General features: G+C 37.6%; 1 protein-coding gene and 1 long non-coding RNA gene across 2 annotated transcripts; both read right to left on the bottom strand.

Moving 5' to 3' along the window:
- On the bottom strand, positions 1-26,465 carry LOC143714533 (uncharacterized). The gene is made up of 7 exons (XM_077205766.1): positions 24,313-26,465; positions 24,079-24,210; positions 23,074-23,186; positions 2,504-2,711; positions 2,243-2,325; positions 128-2,131; positions 1-21 (listed from the first exon to the last, which is right to left on the bottom strand). Exons 1-7 carry the CDS (start codon positions 24,728-24,730, stop codon positions 1-3), a joined length of 2,979 nt encoding a protein of 992 aa, XP_077061881.1. The 5' UTR covers positions 24,731-26,465.
- On the bottom strand, positions 26,466-27,413 carry LOC143714776 (uncharacterized). Its single transcript, XR_013195606.1, has 3 exons — positions 27,252-27,413; positions 27,074-27,154; positions 26,466-26,930 (listed from the first exon to the last, which is right to left on the bottom strand). It is a non-coding gene; the product is annotated as an uncharacterized LOC143714776 (long non-coding RNA).
- Between the last annotated feature and the right edge of the window lie 324 nt (positions 27,414-27,737).

The following is a 27,737-nucleotide window of genomic DNA, read 5'->3' as shown; positions in this document are numbered from 1 at the left end:
TCAGTCCTTGGGTAGTACTTTCTGCAGAAGTTGTAGTGATATTTGAGGTTGTTTTCATAGCAGTAGTCATTACGGGTGTGGATGTTTCCAATACTACTCCAGTTGAACTAACTGAGGGTGTCGTTACAGTAGTCCCTAGAGTTGTAGTTTCTGGAGAAGTACGTCCTAGGGTAGTACTTTCTGAAGATGTAGTTTGAGCCAACGTTGTTGATTCAACAGCAGATGTTAAGCCAGGTGTAGTGACATCTGAGGTTGTTTTCATTGTAGTTGTCATTACAGGTGTGGATGTTTCCAATACAATTCCTGTTGAACTAACTGAGGGTGTAGTTTCAGCTAAAGTAGTGCCTAAGGAAGTAACTGAGGGTGTCGTTTCAGTGGAAGTAGTCCTCAGAGAAGTACTTTCTGGAGAAGTGCTGCCTAGGGTAGTACTCTCTGAAGTTGTAGTTTGAGCCAACGTTGTTGATTCAACAGCAGATGTTAAGTCAGGTGTAGCGACAACTGAGGTTGTTTTCATAGCAGTTGTCATTACAGGTGTGGATGTTTCCAATACAATTGCTGTTGAACTAACTGAGGGTGTCGTTACAGTAGTCCCTAGAGTTGTAGTTTCTGGAGAAGTGCTGCCTAGGGTACTACTCTCTGTATAAGTTGTAGTTTGAGCCATTGTGGTTTTAACAGCAGATGTTAAGCCATGCTCAGTTACAGCTGAGGCTGTTATAACAGATGTGAATTTTTCTAATAAAACTGCTGTTGAACTAACAGAGGTTGTCCTTTTAAACAATGAATCAGGCGGATTGGTGCTTGGAGATATTGTTTCACCAGCAGTGCTAATTTCCAAAGATCCCTCAGTAGTCGGAAGTGTAATCGCTCTAGAGACCGGAGTTGATTCGAGGTTGGCATATTTTGCTGCTGTGGTTGTAACAGGTCTGTAAGGTCCCAGTGGTATATCTGAGAAACCCCTATGAAAATTAAATTCATCACTAGCATTACAAGAAATTGCAGTTACTTCTTCCTTTTTTCTGGTTGCAAATGTTACATGGTCTGGATGTGTAAGCGTGTTTGATGGAAGTGTCCACTGGGTCATTTTAGGAGATTCTTCGAATTCTCCAAATGGAACAGTGGGTATGACAGAGTCCAAATGACCAAAATCTGTTGCACACTCTACATCAGCAGCAGTTTGAGTTTTGATGATTTTGCTTGGCTGTGAAGCACCACCTGAGGTTTCTGCTTTCTGGGTTGTATCAAGAGTCATTTCAGACTGTATGAAAGGAACAGTGTTGGTCCTTGTAGTAAGGTCTAGATGTGTTGTTGTCCTTGATGCAAGTGTCCCCTGGGTCACTTTAGGGGTTTCTTCAAATTCTCCCAATGGAACACTGGGTATGACCGACTCTAAAAGACCAAAATCAGTAGCACACTCTACATCAACATTAGCAGTTACAGTTTCAGTGATTCTTCTTGGCTGTGTATCAGCAGGTAAATGTTCTTCTTTCTGGTTTGTACCAAGAGTAATCTCAGGTAGCCTGAAGGGAACAGTGTTTGTCCTTGTAGTTGGGTCTGGATGTGTAGGTGTGCTTGATGGAAGTTTCCTCCGGGTCATTTTAGGAGATTCTTCATATTCCCAAAATGGAACACTGGGTAAAACAAAGTCCAAAAGACCAAAATCTGTTGCACACTCTACATTAGCATCAACAGCAGTTCCAGTTTTGGTGATTCTGCTTGGCTGTCTATTTGTGCATGGTGGTGTTTTGGGAGCTGTGCCAAGGGTTTGCTCAAGTGGCTCAAAGGAAACTGTGGGGTTGACACGGCCTTCCAACAAATCCAAATCTAGGCCTTCAGCTACTCTTGCATCGGGTGCAATGTCAAATGGCCTAGTAGTGACAATACTTGTAGAACTAGATTCTGAATGAGCAGAGATTCCAGTTGGCATGATAGTCTGTAAAGGGGAAGCGATTGCTGCCCAATCTGGTTTAAAGGGGACTGTCGGTATTGGATCATATTCCGAAATAAAATCAAATGGGTCTTGTCTTCGTTTTCTGATGGCCTTTTTAAAAGGGAATGTATGGTGAACACAGGACACTGTGATTGTCTGTGATTTTCCATTCACATCAAGATAATCCAACTGGAGAAAACCACCCTTTAGAGAGGTGGCAAAAATCAATAAATAAATAGATTGCAAAATAAGTAAACATAACAAAACTTCAAAAACCGTAGCAAAACACAATTGTTCAGTGAAACCGGTTCATACCTCAATCGCTGAACGTTTCACTTTGACGTATACAATATGGTGACTTTTCCAAAGGACTGGACGAGACAATTGCCTGGACACATCTTGAGACAAAAGTTGATAGGAATATTCTTTTACTGCTCAAATATTTCTTTCAAAACAGTTGCCATTTTACATTTGTTCTTATAATAATGTTGCAGCATTATTATTTTAGTTGGAATGTTACATTAACCTGCTAGAGTCCAAAACTATTGGTGTAACTCATCAGTAACAAGTACTCACCCAAAACTTTTACATTTTTAATCGTCTTGGCTAGTAGTTTTACAATCACATATGCCTTTCCACAGATAACTTTGGGGGATTCTCCTGTAGAAGGTACATCATGTGGCAGGATGGTAGAATGACAGGTAGCAGTGCCGGAAAATGTCCTCATTAAAAGGTGATCAAAGTAAAGTACTCTTACAGAGTACAACATCCTTTTGCCTTGAGTCTGAGGGATTAAACAGGCAGTTTAACTTTTGTTCATGGGGCAAGGAACTCATAAATGTATCAATAGCAATGCATTAAGAAACTGAATATACACTGTGTATATACTAGGGATGCTTTGATCGATCTGCATTAGCTGATAATTACATTCTTTGACCGATTTCACCATCTAATTGCAAATTTATGACGTCAGACTTTAGAACCACAGTCGTATCATCAGCAATGGAGTTACTATGCTGTCTCTAGATACAATGCCTTTTTAGGCCTTGCGATTTAACAAATTGCAAGGCTCACGTGCAGTAAGCAGCGAAACAGTGCGCACGGTCTAACTGATGGGTTCAGAGCACACGTTGAACACACGCAAAGCTATTGATCACACAGCCCATTACTAATCTTTCTGGGCTTGAAAGGTCAAATACACTTGTCAAAATGCCCGTCTTCGGGAGCATCTTCGTAAACAGTGCATTTGGTGTTAAAGTGAAAACAGGCTAATAAAGCTGATGCCGTCCTTGCCATTCATGTTAATCAAACAATCTTTCAATGCTCTTATCTAAATTACTTTTAAGATTATGCAGTTTTCGTACATTTGATTACTTTATGCAATTTATGTTGTATTTTTATTTCTATTGATTGATGTTTGTATTTTTATTTCTATTGACAGATTATGTGCTCGAGTGCTGATGGCGAGTTACTATCCAATAGAGCCGCATATGTTTTGGATGAAAATAGACCATCACGCCAAAATGCAGAACAGCTCAAATTTATAAGAATCCGGCCTTTCCAACTTAAGTAGGATGTAGGAAGGACACTTAGCACTTGATGAATAATGTTCCTGATGATTTTTGCATCAGACTACTCATTGTTCAATTAGAGACCAATTCACACCGCACAGACAAACGCCAACAAACACGTTTGTTGGGTATTGTCAGATCAGTGCGTTACCCGTTGGTGTTAGCTGAGGTTGGTTTTCACCTGACTGAAGTTCAAGCAGCATTTTTCTGTCTGTTGGGGCAGTGTGAACGTGACCGTTATTTTTCATAAATTCTAAATCCATCAACCCATTAGTTTGTTGTTGTTTGTTGGCATTTGTCTGTGCGGTGTGGATTGGCCTTAGGAGTTGCAGTGTTTGTATTTGTTTTTGTTTGACATAAAATCTTGTAGGCTCTTTAGTAAACCAGAGTATCCTTATATGGATAGTGTTTTGCATAAGCCCTATTTTTAAAGAGCAATTAAAATGTTAATTGTAAAATTAATATTTGTTGTGCTTGTTTTAATTGAGAATCAAATAATCTACAGCATTACTGTGAATAATGTCTTTGGTGTTATCTGAAAAAAAAAACTCTTGACATTCAACAGAGATTAATTATTACTTCTATAAAGCTTGAATGATCAAGATAGGTATAATCCGATTATAACAAAAATCTGTAATCGGCTGCAAAAATCCTGATCGGAGCATCTCTAGTATATACACACAAAAGCAGACCACAGTGTTAGTAACAACATTTTTTGTGTCAAAATACTATTGGGTGAACAGGCAATGGGCGAGATGACAGACCAAAAAACCCGACTGACAACACGGAACGTGTAAAACAATAAATAAAATAAGGGTCTGTAGAAGTGTTTTTCAGAGAATGTGAACTTGGCATGTTTCTCAAATATATACAAACATATTATGGTATTTTTCTGATTTAGTAGAGTAAAAAAAGTTACATAGAGCACCTTTAAGGCTACACATCAATGGGTAACACATTTGAATAATGCCTGCCTATGTTCTATGTTGTCCGTCCCTAATATTGACCCACCCACCAACACTTTAGCTTTGTCGTATGATTAACATGTCAAGACGACGCTGTGTCCTATGCTGTGAAAGAAAAAATGGTTTCATTTTCACTTCCGAATGAAGCTGCAAAGGGGTCAGGGGTTAAAATTATTTTTTTCAAATGATACTAAATCAGTACAACTACAATCCCAATCTATTGTGTTCATGATGACTGCTTTTCAAATCTCGGAGTTCAACACGCTTGCTCTTGAAAGATGGGTGAAGTACTAGGGGTGTAACGAGATAAAAATTTAACGAGATGAGACCGAGACGGAGTGCGAAAGTGAAATTAGGATAGAATATGCCACCGCAAGCCCGTAGGCAGGGGGGGTTCGGGTGGTTCGAACGAACCCCCCCTCACTGGCAAAGGTCCAGAATATACAGGTGCCGTATGTAAGAAATTTATTTCAATTAATCATAAAATGGCCCTGATATGTCACTAGACATTAAAAAATCATGTTCATTACAAATACTTATATCACTGACAACAGTAGTCCGGCCAGGATATTGTAATTTAAAAAGTGAAGTTGCAGCCCTCAACTGATGTTGATGTTATCATGTGTTTTGGTCTGATTGCCACCCTCCACCTATCTACCAATCACAAAGTCAGTAGTGTTGCGGCATCCGGATTGCCAGCTCTGCTCTAGTTACCACAGCTGCAGCTACAAACGTGTCGGAATCGGATAATAAAAAAAAGTCTAACGGTGCGAAACCAAAAAAAACTCGTTATGAATTTGAAATACTTTGTGACAAAATCCAAAATAAAACAAGGCTCTGTATAGGAGATGCCTTTGAAAGATGGAGACAGCTGAAAACGAAGAATTTCTGGACAGGTAAGATTGATCTATGTTTGGCTAACTTGTACTTGATGTGAATGGACATTTCAAATATTCATGACAGTCGAACAAAGTTATGCATGTTCGTGCATAGTAACGTTACCTCATATGGAGGAGGTGGGTCATCGAATTGAAAAGGTAAGGAATTGTTTGGGTAATAAAAACGGCGATTTGTCATTGCTAACATTAGCAATGCATTATCAGAGCCCATTTCTCTGTAATTATGCTGAGACGCTGAGGAAAACAACATTAGCACGCCCATTATTGTTTATCATGCAAGTTCTAAAGTTCTAGTTCTTATAACAGAATGACGTAATCTTTCAAATCACATATTTTAGCGTTATGGACGTGTACTGCAGGGTAATTTAAAAAATACAGCTGGTCGCTTTCACTTATAGCGTCAGATAAATGAATAGCTGTATCTTTGATAACGGTTACACAGTGACAGAGGCTTGTGCTTGTACTTACATTAATGACAGATACCTACCGTTACAAGTTAGACTAACAGCTACTGTTCTAACAATGTACTGTCACATACGAGCGTACATCTTTACAATTATATTTGGCTAATCGCTATTAGTACATTTTTGCGATATATAATTACTTTGCAAACATCTCTCATTTGAAGCATAAACAATTAACAGAAAAAGCTTCTTGTAGCAGCCTATGTTCCTACTGGATCCTTCAGCCTATCTGGCAACCTCGAGTCAGGGAGGAGGGGGAGGGGATACACCGCTCTACAGTAATTTGAAAGTGATTGCAGTACCAGTTTTGGCCACAATCTTACATACGGCTCCTTTAACCCTCTGGGGTCTAAGGTGTTTTTGGGGTCCTTGAGATGTTCTGACATGCCCTGACATTTGTGCTTTTTTCAGTTGCTTATAAACATAATGGCAAAGGTGTAATTACACTATTTAGCACAAACAGGGCTACCATAATATGTGAGCAACATGTATGTAAATGTTTGTATTTTTGAGGGAATATTGTTTATGCATGGTTATTGAAAAAAATAAAAAATAAAGTTTCTAAAATAAGGCCACAAAACGCATACTAAATATGTGTCCACAAGACTTTTGACTAATGGATGTCGTTGCCTAGAGTTTTTTCTTCCAAATGATGTGAAAATCATCCTGCCTAATCATTCACATAAAACAATACATTGATTTAAATTTTGTAAGACACTTTTTGTTTGGAAAGGCAATATGCGCAAGGGGATATTGATTTTAACACCATCATGCATTTAGTGGTTCACACCTGAGGAAACAATGGGGCCCGCCTACTTAATGAGCCATTCATTCAGGTGTGTCACTGAGCCACAAGAAAGAATCCAAGAGCATTCGTGTGTGTGTGTGTGTGTGTATGTGTGTGTGTATGTGTATGTGTATGTGTATGTGTATGTGTATGTGTATGTGTATGTGTGTGTGTGTGTGTGTGTGTGTGTGTGTGTGTGTGTGTGTGTGTGTGTGTGTGTGTGTGTGTGTGTGTGTGTGTGTGCATGTATACATGTATATGTGTGTGTGTATGTGTGTATGTGTATGTGTATGTGTGTATGTATGTATGTATGTATGTATGCACACACACACACAAATGCTCTTGGATTCTTTCTTGTGGCTCAGTGACACACCTGAATGAATGGCTCATTAAGTAGGCGGGCCCCATTGTCTCCTCAGGTGTGAACGTATGCACGTATGCATGTGCATGTATATATATATATATATATATATATATATATATATATATATTCTACCAAATTGGTTCACAGTTGGAAGCATCTCTCTTTTTTCCATGTCTAGTAATTGTGCAGTTAATTCTCATACTGTATTTTCAGTTTTGGAATATGTATCCTCTCCCCAAATTTGTCACTAATAAAACTCAATAAAAATTATTCAAAGAAAAGGCTTATATTTACCTTTTAATAGTTTGTTTACATCTACCTTGTAAATATTTTTTTTATTAAAAATGTTACAATTACAACAATTCAAGTGCAATCTTTCTTTGTAAAAACTAAATTATACATTTTATCATACATATTTCAAAGTCAAGGATTCATTACTTTGGATATAGCCTAGGCTACAATGGAACAAACACATAATAACATATTTGATTATTTTTGACAAAACATACTATAGGCTATTTAACATATGAGCAAAAATTGGCAAACAAAAGCTTATTTGAGGTGGCAAATATTTTACAGTAAAAGTTTATAATCTATCCAAAACTAGTCAACGAAATGTTGTCTTTCATGTCTGTAACATAGGTCTTTCGTTTATATAAGAAATATAAATGTTATACGTTGCTTGTACACATACATTTTATTTCAACATATTTCAGTCGATTTTAACTCATCTCAGTATAGCAATATAGTTTGCTAAAAGCGGATCATTCATTCACACACAGAAACGCGATTCAAAGTCTTTTTGCGAGTTGTGGTAAACAGCGCATCTCTGCCGTTCATTTATTCACACAGAATCGCGATTCACTTGAGAATGAAAAAAACTTTCTACAGTATTCCTCAGTATTATCCTACAATATTATCATACATATTTTAAAGTTAAGGATTCATTAGTTTTTATATAGCTTACATTGGAACAAACACTATAATAACATCTTAGTTGAGTTTATTTTTGACAGAACATAGCCTACTATATATTTAAAATATGAGCAGAAACTGGATGACAAAAGCTTACTTGATATTTTAGAATAAAAACTTTATAATCTATCCAAAACTACGAAATGTTGTCTTTCATATTTCATCTCTAACATAGTAGGCTAAACAAACAACAGCGCCCATCTGTTCCGTTAATTCATTCACACACAGAAACGTGATTCAAATTTAAACAGTCTTTTTGCATTTACAGACATTAGAACAAAGCACAAGAATAAAAAACTTAGGCTACTCACAATTCTCGGCTAGATCATCGCTCCTCAAAATGAAAATAAACCAGCACATGTTCTGAGGTAAATGTCCCAGGATTACTCAAGTAACAGCCTCGCAAGACGAAAATGTACATTAATCTGATGATCAAATTTGTTGTTATATCGCGTTTATGAGGGGCGTTGACAAGTTTGCATGTGTCGCTTCAGATCATTTGTGTCTGAATAGCGGGCGCTGTCCGTGGGCGTGTCAAATTAGCAGAATAATGAGCTGAGAGAACGATAATGAGATTGGCTGACACCGCTCTCCTTTTTTATAGATTACATAAACAGAATATTTATTTTAGTTTTGAATTAGATATTTTAAAAGTACAAACTTAAATGATTATAAAAGATATATTGCTCATGCTTGGGTGAATAGTATTCGCTGAGTTTTGTTTAACCCTCTGAGGTCTAAGGGATTTTTGGGGTCCTTGAGGTGTTCTGACATGCTCTGACATTTGTGCTTTTTTCAGTTATTTATAAACATGTTAATGGCAAAGGTGTAAATTCACTCTATATAGCACAAACGGGGCTACCGTAATATTTGAGCAACATGTACGTACATGTTTGTATTTTTTAGAGAATAATGTTTATGAGTGGTTATTGAAAAAACTAAAACTTAAAGTGTCTGAAATAAGGACACAAAACACATACTAAATATGGGTCTACAAGACTTTTGACTAATGAGTGTTGTTGCCTAGAATTTTTGCTTCAAAATGATCTGAAAATCATCCCGCCTAATCATTTACACGAAACAATACATTGATTTAAATTTTATAAGACACCTTTTGTTTGGAAAGGCAATATGCGTGGAGGCGTGTTCACACCTGAGAAGACAAAGGCCGGATAATGTGCCGCATAATGAGCTGCATATTAAAGCTCCAGTCGGCAAGTCTGCAGATTGAGTGGACTTAGGCAAAATTTTGAATGTTTACAACTCTCATGCCCCTCCCCCACTATCAACGAATACCCTCCCACCGAGTTCGTGGCTTCGTGCTCGTCAGTGCCAGTGCACCAGATTTTCTGTGAACGCGCCCGTCTCATCAGCATCCATCAACACCATGAAGTATTTTGTTATTGTTGTTTTGTCATTTTGGAGTAGATTGTTACGAAATGGATTACCCACCAATTAAACGTAAATAAACACCATCGTCTGTCTGAAACGCTATTATTGCTGTATGTGGCAGACATGATCATTGTACATTTTTCTACTGCTCATAACGTTATATCAGAGCTAGTAATATAGCACATACAATAACTGTAGCTTTACTACTGTTCTTACTCTCGTAAGAAAGACAGAGTAGCATTGATTCTTCCTAAAAGCCGAACTTTCATCTGGACATGTTTATCCACCTAACGTTTCATTCACACGGATTTCAGTTCAAACAAACCTGCCCAACAAGTGCTAACGTTAGCTATCCATACTAACACATTAGGGCAAACATACATTACTATCATAACACTAAGAAATAAAGGTACTGGTTGATTAAGCACAGTTACCTGTGGAATTACTATAACACTAAGAAATAAAGTAACTGGTTGATCAAGCACAATTACCTGTGGAGAAGAAATGTTGCAAGCTCTGCATCCAGCTTGAACCCAATTAAATCACATAAATCTCTCCACCTTTCAAATGCCGATCCGATGTTGATCCTGGTTTATTTACGCACTTTCTTTCTTTACTTCTTTATTTTCAGCAGGTGTTCTCTTTTCCTGTGTTGTTTTTGACCTCCTAGCTCTTGAGGTTAACCAAAGAATTGGAATCTTTTCCGCCATCACTCTTCATTACTGCGCGTACTTCAGGCGTGTGCATGTGATTGTAACGTGCGCGAGGGGTGGCGTGTGCACGACCTGTGATTGACAGTCAGATCTCACACACCCCTGCGCTGATTGGACCCGATGATCCGGGACGGGTGGATTTTTCCAAAACAAATAACACGCTCCAGGTGGAGTTAGAAGCTCGGTCTTTTTTCTAAAACCACTTTATTTATGTTGTTCTGTCGGATTATAGTGTCGATTTCACTGAATATGATCAAAAAATTGTTGCCGACGGGAGCTTTAAGTAGCCTTTCACACAGGCTTGTCACAGGATCCCAAAGAATGCAAGGACAAAAGAAATTATCTATATATACATATTTTACAATAAGAAATTGTAACCAATTACAAATAGGTTACAATTTCAACAACAATTACAATTTTAACAATAGTTCAAGTGTATTTCTTTGTAAAATGTATACATTTTATCATACGTATTAAAAAAGGTAAGGATTCATTAGTTTGAATATTGGAACAAACACTATTTATACTATATAACATCTTAGTTGATAATTCAATATACCTACTTTATTTTTGACAAAACATCATACTATAGTATATTTAACTATGAGCAGAAATTGGTGAACAAAAGCGTACCTATTTAATGTGACAGTAGTCTTTTTTTAGTCAAAACTTTATAATCCATTGAAAAATTAATCACAAAATCTTTTCTAAACATTCATATTTAGTCTAACATATTGTGTATGATATATTAGCATATACATGTGAATTTGCAGTTTGTTGCTTATACAGACATTTTATTTCAACATATTTAAGTCTATTTTTACTCATCTTAGTAGGCTATAGCAATATAGTTTGGATGTGTTCATGTAAACATAAGGTTTACTAATGTAGGTGCGAGAGTGAATGAATGGCACAGACACGCGCCGTATAACTGTAGTAAACAAAGCGCGCGCCTGTGCCGTTCATTCATCATTTAGCCTACACACAGACACGCAATTCATATTTAAACAGTCTTTTTGCAGTTTACAGTCAGACACTAATCAATATCGCGATTAGAACAAAGCACTTAAGAATAAATGACTTACTACATCAGCTTGATCTGTTGCTCCTCGAAATGAATCTACCAGCACTTTTGATACATTTCCCAGGGTTATTAGATAGTATTATTCCTCACAGTGAAAGGATACGCTGTGTACACAGCTGTAGTAAGATACTAACTAAACACGATGTGTTTTATAATCCAGCTGGTGGGCGTTGGCAAGTTTGAATGGCTTGCCTTAGATCATTTGCTTTTGAAAACCGCGCGCTCTCTGTGGGCGTGGCACATCAACGCGTAATCAGGTATAATGAGCTGGAAAGAAAAAGACTGACATCTCTCTCTTTTCATACAGATTACATAAACTGAGAATATTTGTTTTTTTATAAAAATTAATTCATTTAAAAGAAGAGAGTTCAAGCTTCATTATGGAAAAACACTCGTGCCTGTATGACAAGTAACCCCTAAGTTACAGTTAATTTTCGGAAGCGTTTCAGAATGGACTTAACTCACAGAGTAAAAGCAAAACGCGCATCATGTTTATTTTTCTTTATTTGTCGAAAAGCACAACACTTTGTTCTTTTGCACTGATAAGAAAAAAAGCAAGACTATCGCACCCGCGCGATAGCCGACTCCAGGGGGTTAAGTTTAGAGACGTGCTCCAGAAAAATGGTTAACGGAGATGGAGATAGAAAGCACACGCTGTTTATTTTCTTTATTTTACAAAAGCACAATGTTTTATTTCGATTGTAAGTGGACACATAAAAAAAAATAGACATTCAACAGTTTATTTGTTTATATTTCTTAAGTGTGTATGACCAAAAATGACAGTATTTTAAGTCTATTTTCCTGCTATGTGAAAAAAATCGACCAAAACGCGCCGTCGCGTTTGTCGACCCCATCGCCGGCGATACCAGCTCACTTTTTTCCTTATGAGTGCAAAAGAGACTCAAATTACTCCGTTGATTTTCATCTTACATATAAGTGCTGTACATCATTACATCCTGTTAAGTGTATTTTTTTGTGGGTACTCACAATAAAAACAAAGTGTTGTGCTTTTCGTCAAAGAAAAATAAACATGCGCGTTTTACCTTCTCTCGTCAGTGAGGTCCATTCTGAAACGCGTCCGAACAATGAACTGTAACTCAGTCAATACTTGTCACAGAGATACGAGAGATTTCTCTTTATGAAGCTGAAATTCTCTTCTTTTAAATGAAGTAATTTATGTAAAAAACAAATATTCTCAGTTTATGTAATCTGTATGAAAAGAGAGAGATGTCAGTCTTTTTCTTTCCAACTCATTATACCTAATTACGCGTTAATGTGCCACGCCCACGGAGACCGTGCGGTATTCAAAAGCAAATGATCTAAGGCAAGCCATTCAAAAATGCCAACGCCCACCAGCTGGATTATAAAACAGATCAAGTTTAGTAAGTATCTTACTACCGCTGTGTACACAGCGTACCCCTACGCTGTGAGGAATAATACTATCTAATAACCCTGGAAAATGTACGAGAAGTGCTGGTAGTTTCATTTCGAGGAGCAATGGATCCAGCTGATATGGTAAGTCATTTATTCTTAAGTGCTTTGTTCTAATCGCGATGTCTGTAAACCGCAAAAAGACTGTTTAAATATGAATTGCGTGTCTGTGTGTAGGCTAAATGATGAATGAACGACACCGGCGCACACGTTGTTTACTACAGTTATACAGCGCGTGTCTGTGCAGTTCATTCACTCTCGCACCTACATTAGTAAACATGTACATGAACACATCCAAACTGTATTGCTATCCTACTAAGATGAGTAAAAATAGACTGTGTTGAAATAAAATGTCTGTATAAGCAACAAACTGCAAATTAACATGCTAATATAATATCATAAACACGATATATTACAGACTAAATATGAATGTTTAGACAAGATTTCGCGATTAGTTTTGGATAGATTATAAAGTTGACTGTAAGAAAAAAAGACTACTGTCACATTAAATAGGCTTTTGTTCGCCAAGTTCTGCTCATATGTTAAATATACTATAGTATGGGATATTTTGTCAAAAATAAAGTAGGTATATTGAATTATCTAAGATAAGATATACTAAGATGTTATTTAGTGTTTGTTCCAATATTCAAACCAATGAATCCTTACCTTTTTTAATACGTATGATAAAATGTATACTTTTTACAAAGAAAGAATACACTTGAAATATTGTTAAAATTGTTGTTGTAATTGTAACCTATTCGTATTGGTTACAATTTCTAATTGTAAAATTATTTATTTATATATATATATATATATATATATATATATATATATATATATATAATTTATTTTGTCCGAGGTCGCATTCTTTGGTACCCAGTGACACCTGTGTGAAAGGTTTAAATCAATGTATTGTTTCGTGTAAATGATTAGGCAGGATGATTTTCAGATCATTTTGAAGCAAAAATTCTAGGCAACAATGCCCATTAGTTAAAAGTCTTGTGGACACATTTAGTATGTGTTTTGTGGCCTTATTACAGACACTTTAAGTTGTAGTTTTTTCAATAACCATGCATAAACAATATTCTCTCAAAAATACAAACATGTACATACATCTTGCTCACATATTATGGTAGCCCTGTTTTTGCTAAATAGAGTGTAATTACACCTTTGCAATTAATATGTTTATAAGCAACTGAAAAAAGCACAAATGTCAGGGCATGTCAAAACATCTCAAGGACCCCAAAAACACCTTAGACCTCAGAGGGTTAAGATATCCTACAAGCCTGTTCTAATGCAGCGCTTGTTACTGGATAAGTTGATTATGGCTCGAAACGTGCTTGTGTCTAGTTTGCGAAGCTATTACTGGATTTTAAAGATTATCTTTTTTTATACTCCCGTGCAAATGCAGCTAGGAAGGGATATTCTGGGCATTGGCTGTAATGCACACATGCACAGTAACCTGCAAACATCAGTGGATTGCTTACCTATTGATTTGGAGTGTTTTGCAGGGAAGGTATACAAATACTTTCATATCTATACAGTACGCGTAAGCTCAAGGCGTTTTGTGACTTTGTACAGCTGGACTATCAGAAATTACTGCAGTATGGTAGCACACGTTTCCTCTCTCTTGGTCCAGCTCTTGAATGAATTCTGCACCTTTTTGATGGTCTACGTGCATACTTTCAAGTACCCAAAGTTTCTTTTAGCTTGGATTTGCACTTAAGCAAACAGCAGCTTTCCATCGTGCACTGGCGACAGTAGAGCAAGACAATATATCTGCCACAGAAGTGCACATTTATAATCTGAGAAATGTCTTGCAGGCCAGGCTGGAGGAATCATTTATTCCCTCTGACATCAATACAGTTAGACACCCTTGTTGAAGCTGGTGACATAAAAGCTGATGATTTGTATTGTGCAGTGAGCAGCTTTTACTCAGCATCAGTGGATTACCCTGATCATTGGAGCTGCTCACTGGAGAATACAAAAGAACTAGAGTGGGTCCTACTGAGAAGTGTTCCAGAATGGAGAGACAGAGCAGCCTCAGCAACTTCCACTCAACTATACCTGCCATCACATCGGTTGACGAAACCATGCTCTTTGATGAGTGGGCCTGTGCTAAAAACGTTGTCACTTGTCACATCACTGATTGGAACAAAAACAAGGTGGCTGTGTCTGATAGATGGACAGACGTGTTTAGTGAGATGGGGAGCAAGTCACTCAACTTTGGAGTCTTATCTTTGGCTGTGAAGTTTGTTTTATGTCCGCCTAGTACATCTGCACCTGTGGAGCGTGTGTTCTCGTAAATGAATGCATCATGGACGGATGAAAAATCTCAACTGATTGTAACAATGAAGGCAATGCTTTTCGTATGAATTCATTTCAGACTGGACTGCTCCGCATTTTATGATAAACTCTTGAAAGACAAGCGCACGCTGGCAAAAACTGGTTCCAGTGAAAAATACAAAACGGAAACAGTGAAGGATGCTGTTGCACCATCTTGTTCCCACTGATCTGCAATTTTATGCAAGTCAACGTTGATTTTTTTAGATAGCTAACAATATTATTAAGTGTAAATACTTGTGTGTGCAGTAGGTGTTGTGGGTCTATGGGTTCTGTGTCTGTCCCGTATTCCAATAAGAAATCTGGTCACCCTAAGCAAAGGAGGATTTGATCTCACAAAGCTATGAAACCCAGTATTAAAAATCACAGCTTTTTTGGGGCAAGAAAGGATGACTGTGTCTGTTGGAAACCACCAAAGAGCATTTTTGACTCAGGAAAAACCCTGAAACCCTGAAATGTGCTGCCATAAAATAAACTTCAATAAATCTAGTGCATAGAGCAAGCAAGCATGGCTGAACTGCCATGACCAAATTTAAACACTGTAAAATTGTTTGCTGATCAATGTATGTCAATAAAACCCTAAATTACACCTCTTCATCATATAATGCGAATGTGTCCATTCAGAAAACTTGGATTACACCTCTCCATTAAAATGGATTTATTTCACGATCTGTTTATAAAAGTTAAAGTGTCAGAGTTTGATCAAATTACTTCTATTGGAAGAACAGAAAAGCCTCAGATTTCATTAAAAATATCTTCATTAAAATGTGCAGAAGGGGGGGGGGGGGGGAGGGAGGGGTCACGTGACGCATTAAATGGAGTAGCCGTGTTGACGAGCTCCGGCAAAGCTTTGAAAAATCTCCCTCCTTAAACTTAATATCTTTGGGAGGGTGGAAATTAAATGCAGAACTGACAAGACATGCCAAAGAAACAACCTGATTCCAGTCATAGACTTCGTAACAGAAAATTAACAAACCTTAACACGTGCTCCACTCCGAAAATGGCGGATGCTCCAATGAGTTCTAGCGACATGGACGCACTTGTGAAAGAAATTAACAACAGAAGTCCTGGCGGGCGTCGATAAGGCTTTGGATAACAAGATTGATCCAGTGCTAGAGAAATTGTCGGCGGTAGTGACATGTCGAGGAGATGGAGAACCGAGTCACTGAAGCTGAAACGCGTATATCGACAGTGGAAGACACGGTCTCAAGAGACAGCGCGGACTCGAACGAAATGGGAAAAAAAGCTTGACGCGGCCCTGAAAAAGATAGATGACCTGGAAAATAGGAGAAGGCGATGCAACTTACGAATTATTGGCCTACCCGAAGGGGAAGGGACGAACCCGGTCTCGTTCCTCGGGACCTGGCTACCCAATCTGCTTAACACCGAATTCAAGAACCACCAGGTAAAGATAGAGCGCGCGCATCGTGTCCCTTCACGTCTTCCCACATCAGGAGAAAGACCGAGAGCGATGTTGGTAAAACTGCATAATTTTCAAGACAAGGCATGCATTCTGCAAGCAGCGAGAGCCGCGAGTCAGCTGGTCTACAAACGCCAAAACATCTCTATCTTTGAAGACTTTTCTATGGCCATAGTGAGGAAAAGACAAGCCTTTGGAGATGTGAAGAAACAACTCCGTGAACGAGGAATTCGCTTCGCCATGATATATCCAAATTCTAAACTCTTCGGGTACAGCACAACGGCGGCGGGAACTTCAAACAGCCGACAGAGGTTGAGTCGTTCCTCGACGGTCTGCCCGAACCATCAACCACCAATTTCTCAGGCCCAAATCGCCCCGAAAACGCTGAATGATACGGTATTGATTTGCTCATGCTCTCTGTGACTTAACGTCAATTCTGCGCCCCCCGCCACCACTTGTAACAAATTTCTGTTCAGAGTTTGAGGAGGTAGACGATTAAAGGGAAAATAAAAAGAGCATATAACGGTGGTATGATTTAAATACTGAACCAATAAGTATATAGAAGGCTGTTGCCTCAGCGGTTTGCCGAGAATTATATCAAATATTTTGCAGTGTTCCTGTTGAATACCGCACATTTTTTGTTTTTTCTATCCAAGTTTCGGTCATGTCATGTTTCCAAGGAGACAGAGTGGCAATCACTATTGTTCTCAAATGTGTCAACTCATAGACATTTTTGAGAAGTCTGAGGCTATGTTAAATGTAAATAGTTCTATGTTTTATGTTTGACATGCAGGGCAACACAAATTCATATTTTTCTTTTCTTTTCTTTTTCTTCTCTCTCATCTCCAATTTTTATGGGTATACCTTTCATGTGTATCAGAATTGAACAGACTAGATGCACTTTAAAACAGGGCAGAGCATCTCGCATATATTGGTGCTGCTGGTATATTAAACTACCCCTTGGCTATACCAACGAATAAATCAATATTAAACATATGTAGTTGGAATGTAAAGGGGGTTCATAACCCAGTAAAAAGAAAAAAGATTCTAAATTATTTAAAAAAAGAACAAATTCACATTGCATTTCTGCAAGAGACACACTTAACAGACAGCGAGCACATCAAATTGAAGAGAGACTGGGTGGGACAAGTGTATGGCTCGTCATTCACCAGTAAAAGTAGGGGAGTTGTCATTCTTGTAAATAAATGTATACCACTATCAGATATTAATACATATTCCGATAAATCAGTACAGTTTATCCTGCTCAAAGCTACACTAGCTGTACAACCCATTACCCTTATGAATACCTATATCCCCCCTATTCAATCAAATTAATTAATTACACAGGTGTTTTCTAAGTTTGCTGAATGGCAGTGTGAACAGTGTAATCCAGTGGTCTCAAACTCAATTCCTGGAGGGCCAGAGCTCTGCACAGTTTTGCTCCAACCCTAATCGAACACACCTGATCCAGCTAATCAACGTCTTCAGGTTTGCTAGAAACTTCCTTGCAGGTGTGAGTTTGAGCTGGTTGGAGCTAAACTGTGCAGAGCTGTGGCCCTCCAGGAATTGAGTTTGAGACCACTGGTGTAATCGCTGGTGATTTTAACTGTACGCTGCTACCAAAACTTGACAAATCGCTACCATCTAATGATAGGCCTTCCAACAGAGCACAAGCTCTGAATGGGATGCGTGAAGAAATTGGTCTGGTAGATGTTTGGCGAGCTATTCATCCCAGAGATAGAGAACACACATTTTTTTCTGGAGTCCATAACACTGCAAGCAGAATAAACTACTTTTTCTTTCCCAAGATTTCACTCCAAAATGTAATAGACTGTAATATTGGCAACATTGTAATTTCGGATCATGCTCCCGTTTTTCTTAGGTTAGGCCTACCCAACCAAATATACCACCCGGCTTCCTGGAAATTCAAACCATGGCTCGTTCATGACCCAAATTTTGAATCCTACCTTAAAGATCAAGTTAAGTTATTTCTTGTGGACAACAGAACCCCAGAGGTGTCTCCCAATTTGCTCTGGGACACTGCTAAAGCATATATTAGGGGATTAATCATATCCTATGTATCCAACCAGAAAAAAAGCAAAGAGAAAATTATAAATTATTCTCCTTGATTTAAAAACAAAATATGATATTTGCCCCTCAGATGTGCTCCTGGCCGAGATAGAAACCGTCAAAACCTCTCTTGAAGCAATACTTACTAATAAAGCTAAAAAATCAGTATTCTTTGCTAGACAGCGGATGTATGAATTTGCCAATAAACCTAACAAATATCTAGCCAATTTATTGCGGAGCCGATCCCAAGCCCAGGTCATATCCAGTATCAAAGATAAAGGCGGCAAGTGTCATCACGATAACAAAAGTAATCAACAAAATATTTAGAGCATTTTATAAGAAGCTTTATTCATCCCAATCAAGCCTTTCTTCTGGTGATATGAATAAATTCTTTGCAAACTTAAATATACGGGAATCAACTGAGGAGCAAAGACAGACGCAAAACAAACCAATTGAACTGAGCGAAATTTTTAATTGTATTAATACCCTTCCCAAAGGAAAAGCACCAGGGCCCGATGGGTTTACAGTGGAATTTTTTCAGAAATTTAAAATGGAGCTAGGGAGCTTAATGCATGAAATGATACAGTATTCATTTGATTCTGATTAGCTTCCCGACTCCATGACAGAAGACAACATGTGTTGTTCTAAAAAAAGGTAAATGCCCTGAGGAGTGCGGTTCATATTGCCCTATTTCTCTGCTAAATGTGGATACAAAGATTTTGGCAAAGATATTAGCCACTCGGCTGGAATCAATTCTCCACAAAATAATTCATCCTGACCAGACAGGCTTTGTCAAAGGCAGATCCTCAGCTCATAATATTAGAAGGCTTCTTAACATAATTCAACATTCAAATCAGCACGCAAACTCTGGATTAATCATCTCATTAGACGCTGAGAAGGCATTCGATAGGGTCGAATGGCCATATTTATTCTCAGTACTCTCTAAATTCAACTTGGGTGATGCATTTATTAAATGGGTTAGGATTTTGTACTCTTCTCCCACAGCGAGAGTCATTACTAATGGTCTTAAATAGTTTCTATTAAACTAGTTTAATTTCTATTAAACTAATGGTCTTAATTAGTTTCCCTAGTTTCACTTTAACACGGGTTACCAGACAAGGCTGCCCGATGTTGCTGTTCGCGCTGGCTATTGATCCGCTGGCTACAGCCATTAGAGATGACCCAACCATTGAAGGACTTAGACTGGAAGAGAAAACGTATAAAATTTCACTGTAAGCTGATGACATCTTAAATTTACCTCGCCTCTCCACAACAATCAATTCCACATCTTATTGAAACAATTTCTAATTTCGGTTCCTTCTCTGGGTATAAAATAAATATTTCAAAGTCAGAAGCAATGCCGTTAAGTAAATCGCACTCCCACAACCTTACAATTTCTCGCCCATTTAAATGGTCTCCAGCAGGCTTTGTGTATTTGGGCATAAAGATTACACAGAGGCTGGAAAGTCTATATAAAAGCAATTTCGTCCCTATTTTTTTAATATAAGATCAGATCTAGATAGATGGTGTAATCTTCCCGTATCCCTATTAGGTCGTGTCCACCTAGTCAAAATGAATATTTTACCCCGCCTTCTATACCCATTTCAAATGCTACCAGTTCTCATTCCTAACAAAGCACTTAAACCGTTGTGTGGCTCCATTATTTCCTTTATTTGGTGGAAAAAAAGACCTAGACTGAGATATAGCTTCTTAACACTCGAGTAGATGTGGAGATCTAGCGGCCCCAGACATTAACCTATATCAGCTCTCTGCCCAACTTCGATTTACACTGGAATGGCACTTGAACAATCCAAACTCCACTTGGATCAGCAAAAAAGCCACAACTCTAGGGCCAATCCCTCTACGGAATCTACTATATTTGTCGCCCAAAACACAGCGAACTTTAACTAAAGATAATTTCATCCTTAATAATATGATGGAAATTAGTATGCAAAACAGAAGGGCTTGACTCCCACCTTTCACTACTCACACCCTTGCATAACCCAGATTTCCCTCCTGGGATGAATGATGGACTAATACATTTGAAAGATAAAGGAATACATGTCATAGGAGATTTGATGGAGAATAAACAGCTAATGACCTTTGAGCAATTCACTGCAAAATATGATCTCAATAAGAAGCTCTTCTTGGTAAACCACCAAATACGCAGCTTCATAAAAAATCTCAGAGTCTATTCAAGTGGTCTATGCGTGTCCCTAATTGAGGAACAATTAAATAAACTTACGTCATCTCGATCTGCATCCAAAATCTTCTATGACATTTTGATAAGGGCAAATACAGATAGCTCAGATAAAACTAGGGTGCTATGGGAAAAGGACTTTGGGGAAGAAATTCAGACAACTGATTGGGAAGCCGTATGTGAGATGCCCTCCTATCTTGCCAACAACTCCGCCTGGGAAATGCAATTTAAAATTGTTCATCGTTTGCATGTGACTCCAGCCCAAAGACAAAGTGAACCCAAAACTCTCCAACTTCTGTAATAAATGTAAAAGACTAGAAGGAACCCTTTTCCACTGTTTCTGGAGCTGCTCAACAATACAACAATTCTGGATGGGCGTCCTAAGGGAACTTGGAAGCATATTTCACTGCTCATTACAATTAGGACCAAAGACATGTTTGCTCGGCATGAGCCAGGAACTCCCGTCCAAATTCCAAGGGGCACACCTTCTTCAAATCTTACTCCACTGTGCTCGCAAATGCATACTTGTATGCTGGTCGAGCCCCATCAATAGCTCAGTGGATTAACACGGCCAAAGGGCTTATTCCATATGAAGCTTTTTCAACAGATCGAGCCCCATCAATAGCACAGTGGATTAACACGGCCAAAGGCCTTATTCCATATGAAGCTTTTTCAACAGCATTAAAAGATCAACCTTTTAAATTCTATAAACTATGGGACCCCTTCACTTATCTTGGGGTGGGAGAGACACATCTGCTAGCGTTGGGAATACAGAACCTGGCATGGAAGGACTGAATTTTTTTTTCTTCTTTTTTTTTCTTCTTTCTTTTCCCTCTCCCCCTTTTTGTGTAGTATTTATTTGTGATATATATTGTGACAATGTACTTTAGTTTGTATTCTGTAGAGAATTCAAATGAATGGCCACCTGGGCAATTTGTATTAGCTCAGATGGGCCAACTATTTTTAAACCCCTGTTAATGTCAAAAGCTTGAATAATTTTTTTTTTTTTTTAAATGTGCAGAAGACAAACAAAAGTCTTATTGGTTTGGAACAAGGGTGAGAAATTGATAAAAAAAAAAAAAAAAAAAACTAACTATCCTTTTAACGGTCTATCCGAAACGCCAACACATAGGAACCCCTAAATGCTGGATAACACCTTTCAGAGGTAATTAACAGCCTATTGATTATACCCGTGAAAGTATTTTCAAAAATCTTGAAGGCAACAGAAGGAATCCAATCAAATGTTTGAGCTAGAGTCTAATCCCAAACCAATGACCTAATTCTAGTGCCATGACAACTAATTGATAAAATCAATACAAATAATCAATACAAACGAATGTTATTAAGCGTGACAGTGAAGATGGATAGGTTAAAATATAATTGATAGCAGTCAAATTATATTAGTGTTTCCCATACATTGGTTCACAATATCAACACTGCCCACCACAAATAGATTTTCCAAAAGGCTTTGACATCGTTGAATAAACGAGCACTGCACGTTTCAAAGTAAAAACACGGTGCAGGTGTTTTTATATGAGTCTGGGCAACAAACGGTGGGCACAGCGCAATTGCGCATTAGGCTCCAAAAAAAAATTATCCAATAAATACTAGAAATAAACGGTCACAATAATAAAAGTGAACCATAAAATGTTTCCAGGGTGCATGGGTGTTTCTGGGGGATGCTACCGTTGTTGCATGCGGGTGCGCCTGAAGTTAACTTATAAAACGATTATTTCTAACTGGCATATTTCAATGTTTTATGCCAATTCTGATATGTTCATTCATATAGCAACTCAAAACAGACGGGGCAACTAAACGCAGACAAGTTAGCTTACCGTTTTTAGTTGATATGCCATGTTTGATGTCGAGCTGTGATATGCAAACTTTGCCTTCGACTTTTTTTCTATTTTCTATTTTCATAAAATACTGCCACACTCCTGATGTCTTTGACATGGTAGATTACTCTGACAAGAAATTAAACGCTAAATTCAGCACACCACCATGGATGATGCAGACCAATGCATAAGTAGTTCTTTCTTCAATCTGTCTCAAGTGGGTTGGGCTAATCCAAAAAAGTGAAAACAAGGGGGGTGTTCTGAAGACAGACTGTTACCTGTGAAACAGGGGTGCTCTGAAAACACCCCCATTAGCAATTAGAGATGAAATGAATGTAATGAAATTAACGTGGCAAAAAGTCGACCAATCAGATTTTTAGTCGAGCCAGAACGCATCAACCAATTAATCGACTGGGAGATTACAGCCCTATTCTAATGTCAATATTAGCTATATCAAGACTAAATCTACATGCAGAAACTTAACGGGATAGATCTATACAAATTCAATGAACTCAAATGTCCTGAATGGAAATGACAATAGCTTTAAAAAAAGGGGAATAAACCAGTCTGTCAAGATGACAAATGATAAATAAGTAACATGACATCTAGGCTACTGTTAAGAGAATATCTTACCCAGTTTTGAGCAAAGCACTCTTTGAAAGGGATTCCCAGTAGCATTGATGGCCCATGATTCCTTTTGATGCATTGACACTGCTTTTGTGAGGGTGAATCAGTCCATTTTGTCTCTGAAAAGATAAGTTGAAAATTGATTACATTAATGTTTGATGTTGATAATGAACTATAGCACATTCATGCACAATCACACAAAATAGTAACTGAAAACTAACGCAAAACGAAATTGAACATCTAAATAGACTGCAATAAACATTTTTATATAATGTTTCTTGTAAATTGCTCATTTTATGTACTGACGAGTTGTTCAGCAACAAACAGCAAAATAAACAGCATTTACACCTTTAAATATTCATGAACTTTATTGTGTTTCATTAATAGAGGGGAAAATTAAAACATCACAATGAAGGAAGACAGTACTAATTGCAGCCTAGTGAATGACCGATTTATTCTTCCAGTTTTAATGCACTTTTTGACCTCATTTACGAGCATAAACTTTAACAGTTATAAACAAAAGCAAAACATCAGGGGCGCAGGAAGTAGGGGTGCTGTTTTCACAAGATTGTACAGCAACGCAGACTGGAGTAGATAATGATGCTGATAAATTCAGGTTTCCATCACAGAAACAAATTATATTAAAAGTAATAGAAAAACATTTTAAATTGCAATAATATTTTACAATATTAATGTTTTGTTTTGTATTTTTTATCAAATAAATGCAGGCTTAAGCATAAGAGACTTCTTTCAAAAAATATTACAAATAGTAAGTAAAAATACACAGTAAAACCTGCTGTGCTTTTTCAGCGACTTATTGGCTCGATTTGTATCAACTTCTGCATTGTCTCTGTTAAGATGGGCTAATGTTAATCCTTTTAATATTAGGCCTATTTGTTAATGATAGCCTATAAACACAAACACATTCACTTTGTTTCTGTATTGATGTATTCATGATTCGATTTCCTTTCGCCGCCTTATTGCTCAGAGTGAATATTCACAGGTACTTACCGTTACTGATAACCAAGTGTGGATTTGAGTGCAGAGTCCTGGAAAACTTGATCATAAGGAGTTCATTGCCACAATGAAACACTGGTTGATTGACGTCAGACATCGCGACTCCGTCAAAATCCCACTGATGACCTTGATGAAAGAATAAGCGGGTTTTATGCGCAGTTATTCAAAGAAAATAAACCTTTAAAAATGAAACCTACTTAAGTGCCAAGTACTAGCTCAGCATCTTACTTTTTAAGGATCGCCAGGTCACTGGTCCCCTGAGGAGTTCTTTAAACTCGTCATTTTGTGTGGGAATTGGTCCATTTCGGTTTGAGTCTGCATTCCCCCAACTGTGATCCGACAAACATGCACGGCACTTGAAAGTTGATTCGGTCATTGAGTCTTCTGCCGATTCGATAGAAGGCATTGCTTTTTTTAGATAAAGTTCACAATCATCTTCACGTGCACCAGCAGTTCTTAAGTACAACCTCTCCACGTCTGCGGGAGACTGCTGTGCTTTTTGGAGCGACACATTGACTCGATTTGTGTCTATTTTCGCATCGTCTCTGTTAAAATGGGCTACTGCTATTACAAACTCCCAATTTATCAATAATGCTATCATTAACATCTGAACTTTCATGTTCAACATAATTTCAAGCCCGTGCATGAAAACGACACGTCATACTCAGCTCAAGTTTTTTGGGGGAAATCGAGCCTCAAACCTCTTGCGTGAATGACAAGGCCCAACCAGTAGAATACGAGAAGTCAGCTGATCCAATTTATGGCTGCGCAGACCAATCGGCGCGTGCCTTAACGCGATGCATGTCGGCTACGAGATAATAAAAAAAAATCTATCTGGGCCTATTAAAATTTATTTTCATTTAATTGTATTTAATCAAAACTGGGTAAGTTCAATTTACTGTTATAATATGACAGTATTGTATCGATCCTTTTCAGATTTCCGAATTTCTCAGAAGCAGAAGTCATCAGTTGGATAAACTTTTATAGCAGTGAATGAGATTGTAAATTAAATATATATTGGTCCTTTGCTCATATAGCAAAGGAAAAACTCCACAATAGTGTTTTCACAACTTTCAAAAAGAGGGAACATAATAGAGAGATTTAAAATGGCAGTCAGAAGGGAAAAAATGTCAATTTTACCAGCACCCTCACAGCTGTTATGAGAGTGGGTTCAGCGAAAGAAAAATCGGCAGCTGGCAGCAGGAAGTAGCTGACAGTAGGCCTACCTTCCAATAAAACCGTCAGCTGCCGCAAATAACCGTCAGAGGTCTATGCCGCTTTTAGCCAGGCAAATAAATTATTATATCATTATAATTATATATTATTAATAATATTAATTTATTATATATAATATTATTATATATAATTGTAGTACTTATTTACATAAAATACTTCTATTAGTAATTATTTTATATTATTTGATTAAAATCAAGTTACGAAGATCATAGACATAATAAAACAACAAACAAAAAGCCACACTTGAAATTATGAATTTGTACATGTATAAATGTAACTTATGAATGAGTATACATGTTTGTTAAATAATGAAATATATCCACCTTTTTCCTGGTTAGTGAATTTACCCATGATTCATTAACAAGAATGGTCTTACAATGGTTTAACAAGATTTACCATGTTTCTTGTGTTAGGAGATAACAGCCTAAACACCCAGGACCAGATATGATGAAAGAAGACCAAGAGTCATGAGGTTCAATCAAATAAGTAAAAATTTACTGAAGAATAGTTTGCAGTTTCACCGAGGAGGTTGCAGGCCATAGACTCTACCGTACACAAAATCTCACACCAGTTATACCATTTCTAGGGGCATGAATGACATCAGTACATGTTGGCTACTTCTGATTGGCTAAGAAAACAAAGTCTAAACAATTCTACACTTATGGATAGATAGGAGAGTAAGTCGACATTAATCAAGATAATTGTCATCCAAGTCCAAGACTTGGTCCGGCGATGACCTCGGAGGTCGTAGAAATGCATCTCGGGGTCTGTTGTTGCATATCACAAGACCTGCACAGAGCATTCAACACACAAAAGCACAAGGGAATCATAGTTCTCCAAAGTTGTAGAGGGCCTGAGCACAGACTACCAAAACATACTGAAACATTCCCTCCTCAGAACGTAGTACAGATAATGTTCACTTTATTCATTAAAGAAATACACATAAAAGTACAGTTCTGTGAATCCGATCACACAAGTCACATAGTGTTTGACCCCTGTAACCTGTAGTAACTTGGTCAGCAGAAAACAGACTGATGAGGGTCTTCTTCAGACTTAACCTCTTCTATTAGCTTATTAGCAAAGTTAGAAAGAAAGAAAGAAAGAAAGAAAGAAAGAAAGAAAGAAAGAAAGAAAGAAAGAAAGAAAGAAAGAAAGAAATAATTTGTTAAGTTAAAGATTAGTTAGAAAAAAAGAAAGATTAGTTCCATGATTAAGTAGGCTTTTAGACTGGAACTGGTGGATTAAACGAATTTTCACTCTCCAGCAGCTGACACCAATCACTGCAAAACCCTGGATGGGTGTTTTCCGAGTAAAAGCCTTGCATTTCTCCTCGTTTTCCTCTTCCAACATGACCTAAAGGATTCATAAGAAAATTGTGACATCAACATCCAAATTACCTTATTAACAGTACACATGGATGCAGCCACATGAATGACTATTCTTATTGCATTTTGTCATTAAGCACAGAGCAGTGATCATATTTTCATTCATAATGTATACATCTGGTAAGCAGTTCTTGTAAATTTCATTGCAGTGTCTGCAGGGCTGCAGCGTGTACATCTGGTAATATTCTTGACATGTCACAGACTTCTCTATCCAATTTGTTACACCTGAATATTTAAATTTGAGGAGCATAAAAATGAGCATGAGTAAAAAGAGAATAATTGAAGACCACGTTGCCATACCATTAAAATTCTCAGTTACTATTTTGACCACATTTAAATCAAATGTGTACAGGAAAGTTAATGCATACTGTCAAGCCAGCATGAGTGTGCCCTCCTCCTAAATGAGTCTGTATCCACCAGACTGGTAATTTTACATGTAACTGAAAGATCTCCAAAAAGGACAAAAGATGAGGTGAGTTAATAATAACATGAATGAAATCTAAATGAAACAAGACTTTAAAATTTAACTAATTACTTTGCACATACTATGATTATGTAGGTCAGGGGCACAACACAAGATGTGCCGACACTGAGGGCAATGCCAATGGCACCTCTTTTGTTGTTGGGCATTCAAACAAAAGCAAGGAACACAATATTTTTCTAGAAAGACAAGAGAAATTTAATACATTTTAACTTACAACAAACATGTAAAATACATGTGTGCTTTGCCATTGTCCTCAAAATATATGGCATGCTTTACATGCTTTTCCTGAAAGTGCTCAGGACTTGACATCACCCCAGTTGTACAGTAGGGACCACTGCCTGTCCCAGAAAAGAAGTCATCTTTTCCAAAAGCAAAGAGTATTCCTACACATGCAGTATATACGAGAAAATAACATATACCTCAAAATAGCAACAAATTCATTCACATATAAAGGTAGAACATTTTAGAAGTCTATATTACCTCTTTAACATGGGCAGGTTTTTGCATGTTCTGCTCAAATTAACTTTAGTTAATAAGATTTAGGGAAA

This window comes from Siphateles boraxobius, unplaced genomic scaffold (genome assembly GCF_051911475.1).
Source record: "Siphateles boraxobius isolate OS27281-9 unplaced genomic scaffold, OSU_SipBor_1 55, whole genome shotgun sequence".
NCBI classification, from domain to species: domain Eukaryota; kingdom Metazoa; phylum Chordata; class Actinopteri; order Cypriniformes; family Leuciscidae; genus Siphateles; species Siphateles boraxobius.
This window is presented reverse-complemented; position numbering and strand designations above follow the sequence as displayed.

What these genes read in the sequence shown, in the direction of transcription:
- LOC143714533 (XM_077205766.1), bottom strand. Translation starts at nt 24,730, where the DNA reads ATGCACGGGCTTGAAATTATGTTGAACATGAAAGTTCAGATGTTAATG. An exon ending in GACCTGGCGATCCTTAAAAA is followed by an intron (nt 24,211 to 24,312) that starts GTAAGATGCTGA and finishes TCTTTCATCAAG; the next exon opens with GTCATCAGTGGGATTTTGAC. An exon ending in TGAAACGTTCAGCGATTGAG is followed by an intron (nt 2,132 to 2,242) that starts GTATGAACCGGT and finishes ACCTCTCTAAAG; the next exon opens with GGTGGTTTTCTCCAGTTGGA.